We start from the raw sequence: 5,078 nt of genomic DNA, 5'->3' as shown, positions 1-5,078 counted from the left end.
TATTCTATCCAGTATGAGTTATCTGATGCCGAGTTAGGCGTGAACGCACGATAAAGGCTTTTCCACACTGGTTACATTTGTAAGGCTTCTCTCCAGTATGTATACTCTGATGCTGAGAAAGCGTTAATTTCTGACTAAACATCTTGCCACACTCATTACATTTGTAAGGTTTCTCTCCAGTATGGATTCTCTGATGACTTGCAAGGTATGATTTATTACGGAAGACCTTGCCACACACATTACATATGTAAGGTTTCTCTCCAGTATGAATTAACTGATGGCTATTGAGGGTAAAACGAGCACTAAAGACCTTTCCGCACTCATTACATTTGTATGGTTTGTCTCCCGTATGAATTCTCTGATGACATGCAAGGTATGATTTCTGACTAAAGACCTTTCCACACTCATTACATTTGTAAGGTTTCTCTCCGCTATGAATTACTTGATGTCTAGTAAGGCGTGAACGCATAGTAAAGGCTTTTCCACACACAGTGCATTTGTAAGGTTTCTCTCCAGTATGGATTCTCTGATGACTTGCAAGGTATGGTTTCTTACAGAAAACCTTGCCACACACATTACATTTGTAAGGCTTTTCTCCAGTATGAATTAACTGATGGCTAATTAGTGAAGAACGCATAGTGAAGACCATGCCACACTCATTACATTTGTATGGTTTGTCTCCTGTGTGAATTCTCTGATGATATGCAAGGTGCGATGTCTGAATAAAGACCTTGTCACATTCATTACATTTGTAACGTCTTTCACCAGTATGAAGGCTTCGATGACGTGCATAGTTGGATTTGTTACTGAAAACCTTGCCACACTCACTGCATTTGTAAGGTTTCTCTCCAGTATGGATTCTCTGATGACTTGAAAGGTGTGATTTGTTACGAAAAACCTTGCCACACTCATTACATTTGTAAGGTTTCTCTCCAGTATGGATTCTCTGATGACTTGAAAGGTATAATCTATTACGAAAATCCTTGCCACATACATTACATTTGTAAGGTCTTTCGCCAGTATGAATACTTTGATGACGAGCATGGTTGTATTTGTTACTGAAAACCTTGTCACACTCATTACATTTGTAAGGTTTGTCTTCACAATGAATTGCCTGATGGTAATTTAGGATTCTATGTACAATAATGGCTTTGTCACATTCGCTAAATCTGTAAGGCGTATTTCCAGTATGAATCGACTGATGGTAAGTAAGGCTAGAAGACACTCTAAAGGCTTTGCCACACTCATTACATTTGTAAGGTTTCTCTCCTGTATGAATGCTCATATGGCTAGCAAGGTGTGATTTTTTGCGGAAAGCCTTGCCACACTCATTACATTTGTAAGGTTTTTCTCCACTGTGCATTACCTGATGGTAAGTGAGGCTAGAAGACCCCCTAAAGGCTTTCCCACAATCACCACATTTGTAAGGTCTCTTTCCAGTATGGACTGACTGATGGTAATTAAGGCTTGAACGCACCCTAAAGGCTTTGCCACACTCATTACATTTGTAAGGTTTCTCTTCAATATGAATTATCTGATGGCTAGTTTGCCTCGCACACACACAAAAGTCTTTGCCATGCTCGTTACATTTGTATGAATCTTCCCTGCATGCTTTTAGGTCTTTTGTCAGTATTGAAGGATGTCTAGAATCAATCCCATATATGGTACAAACGTTGGCTTGGACACTACAAAAAACTCTTTGAAGTGGAGAAACGGAGGAAGTATTGTTGAAAGACTTCTTCGTTGAGACATATTCATCAATCTTCCCTTCAGTCTGAAATATGTCCGTATCTGCCAGATGTGAGTGAAACCTTAGTCCAACTTTGTTTTCGACAGGCTTGTGTCCGCCATGCTCTCTATCGTGTTGACCTCTTTTATCAGTGAGATGTTCTTCATGAGTTACAGGTATTCCTTTGTGATTCTTTTCATCATTTCTCTGCTGACATGCAAAGTCATGCCTATCTTCTCGAATATTCCTCATGTAAAAATCTTTGATTACATGGCTTTCACAGTGTCCAAACAACTCTGTTTGGAATATTCCGCCTGCATTAATGATTTCTGTTGGTTTTAATTTCTTGATCATATATGAAGAACAGGTATCTATAAGATATAAAAAATTATAATTATAGTATTAACTGCTAAATGTTTCATGTTGAATACTAACATTACACCAAAAGTAAAGTTTTACTGAATACATTTATGCAAGTCCCAAAGCAGGATCCTCAAACTTCCAGAATAATGAAATGGATTACTGACCAATGAAATAGTGGTCACATGCAATTCAAATTAGTATCAGGATAGCCTGATTTCAAACAGCCTATGATAAAACACACTGTCAAAATTTATGTTAGCTTTCAAGGAAAAGGTATTTCCCACGATTCCAATTAACAATTAACAGTAACAATTAACAGTAACCATACCGCTATCTCATAACTGAGTAAAAATGTCGCATACATATTTTTACATACACACTGGACATAAATGCTAGAGACAATATATGTAATGGCAAATAATCCAAAATGACATTACCTAGAGAATAAGCAATATACCGAGCAGTATAAAACTGGACAACACATATACCACATATTTATGATAAATCACAGTAACATAAACTTCCAGATCTCAACACGAACAACCCCACACGTCCTGATTAAATATTGGGCAAAGAATGTGAACGAACATTTCTCTAGCGATGATGTACAAACACATGAAGAGATGACCAGTATCACTGATCAGGGAATGCACATCTCAAGCATGATGAGGTATCACCTCGCACCCATTACGAGGGCTAGTATCAATTTTAGTACATGGGCAGCTGAAGTGAGCACACGATGGCTACTACCAAAAAAGCAGGAAATGATGGGTGTTAGATTTTAAAAACTGGGACTGCTGCCAGGAAAGAAAAATGCCGTAGCCACTATGGAATCCAGTAGGGCAACTCCTTGAAAATCTGTTATAGACTAAATGTGTCCCTCTAGAATTCCGATGCTGAAATCCTCCAAATGACAACAGTGAACCTGTGGGAGGAGCGTCAGTGCCCTCCAGAGAGACCAGAGACCAGCACTCCTTCTGCCCTATGAGAGGACAAGAAGTCAGCCACCTGCAACGGGGAAGAGGGTCCTCCTCCCAACTTGACCATGTTGGGCCCAATCTCAGACTTCCGGTCTCCAGAACAGGGAGAAATACTTTTCTGTTGTTAATACGCCACCCACTTGGGTTCTCTGTTCTAGGAGTGAGAACAGACAGATCCAGCAATTACATTTGTGGGAAACTTACCCACCACTCAATATAATTGTGGATAGAAAAATGAAAACACTACAGAAAAAGCAATATCTTATATAACAAACTATGACGAGTCAACTTAATGCTATTTCTAGAATTAAGAGACATAAAAATATATATATTAGCAAGATATTAGAAATTACCAATTTAAAACTTACAATAAATCCGACTGATAAGAGTAACTTAATATGACGTACTAAATCAGGTGAAAAAGCAGAAAGACTATTTTTTTAAAATATTCTAAAACAATTTTAGGATTTAGAGAAACAACTGCTGAGCCAAACTCACCACACTAAAGGAGGAAATTCTTATATCAATGTCCATTCCACAATTCCATCCTCCCACACATAGCAATTACAAAACACTGAGTATCATCAAAAATGTGAAAGTGATGACTAAATAAAAACCAAGTTCATATAATGCAAGAGAATGTACAAGATAAAAGTAGCAGAAGCTTGAACAAAAACAAATACAGTGACTTCTCTGAGGCACCATTCTACTTTACAAGCTCCCTCGACAAGATGCTTCAAGTTGTACCTGCTGAGGCAGCGTGCACAACGGCACACACGAGGCGTGAGAACTGTGGCATGAATGACAGTTTAGTCGGTAGCCTTAAGGGTAGAAAGCTGCGACCTTGGACAATGTTCTCGGAGGAGAAATTCTACCGTTTAGCGCATGTGCGCACGTGATCCACATGATCACAATGTCCTGGAGAGATGCTTACTGACACTAGTCAAAACGTAAAAGAAAACTGAAAACACTTATCGGTCTGGCTGCCGGGACACTTTCTATGCTGGGCCATGCTGCCCAGTCTACCGGGCAGCTTCCAGTGCTGCATCTGTGCCAAACAGAATGTTGCAACCTATGAGTCAAAGTATCTCCATCAAGATTTCCACAGGCGAGTCCACCTGGGATTGTCCATCTCCTAAAGGTGGATGACACCAGCGAAAGAACACAGTGAACTATCAGGCCCCAGGAATGTGTCATTCACGGGCAAGGTTCAAGGGAAACCATGCGAACTACAGAGACCGTGCAATCTGGAAGAGTCTATATCCCAAACGAGGAAGCGTCGTGCAGAGAGAGAAAAGTACAAGGAATGGGGTCAGACCCCGAAGGATCGTGAGGGGACCGTGCGTGCCACCAGACACCGCGCTACAAGCCTGGAACACTGAAATGCGCTCCCCATGTAGGACTGGGGACCGAGGGGACGCTCCCTCTGTCCACTGTCTCTAAAGATGGACCAAGAAACTGGTACAGAAGGCCCGACCCACCTCCCTGTGACACACACCTTTGAAGTGTGTAACAAAAGCAGAACAGAAGCAATGGCAGAGGGACCGGAACCGGCAGACAGGGCAGGAGAGAGCCCCACGCAGTTCCGGGGACGCCAGACGGAATGACAGACAGACAGTGCGTCCCCTCTTCACATCGCGCCTTCCGACCACAGGAAACATCAATGGGACCAGGGTGGATCCAGGAGGCAGGACCGCAAGGCCTCAGCTCCACTCTGTATGGACTGAGCACTAAGAATCGCACAGAACCCAGTCCAGAAGGAGAGCCCAGCGGGACAGAGCCCGTCTGAGACAGCCCGCCCCACGCTCAAGTCAGGACCAAAGATGTCACAGGGACCAAAGAACAGTGCTGTGATCACAATTCTCTGTCATGGTCTCTGCTAGAACCGCGGCACCTCTGAGGGCGAAAGGATAAATTTTACACGTTAAAAGACGGAATGGTGAAGTTGGGGAAATGAAAAATTAACTTTGAGGATTCCCCAGAAATAAACTTGTTTCCCCACAGAA

At 41.8% G+C, this 5,078-nt stretch overlaps 1 protein-coding gene across 8 annotated transcripts in view; it reads right to left on the bottom strand.

Moving 5' to 3' along the window:
- Window positions 1–5,078, bottom strand: part of LOC105306597 (zinc finger protein 568) — a 67,743-nt gene that overhangs the window by 54,116 nt on the left and 8,549 nt on the right. For 5 of the 8 annotated variants that reach the window (XM_023524127.1, XM_023524130.1, XM_023524129.1 and 2 more), the window contains one exon: window positions 1,792–2,100. In XM_023524127.1, the coding sequence (XP_023379895.1) occupies window positions 1,792–2,100 (309 nt within the window). Of the gene's footprint in view, window positions 1–9; window positions 2,101–3,100; window positions 3,362–5,078 lie in introns of those variants that run through there. The other 3 variants (XM_023524132.1, XM_011381712.2, XM_023524128.1) reach the window with 3 other exon arrangements.

This window comes from Pteropus vampyrus, unplaced genomic scaffold, assembly GCF_000151845.1.
Source record: "Pteropus vampyrus isolate Shadow unplaced genomic scaffold, Pvam_2.0 Scaffold448, whole genome shotgun sequence".
Lineage (NCBI taxonomy): Eukaryota > Metazoa > Chordata > Mammalia > Chiroptera > Pteropodidae > Pteropus > Pteropus vampyrus.
Note: the sequence above shows the minus strand (reverse complement) of the source record. Positions and strands in the feature narration are given on the sequence as shown.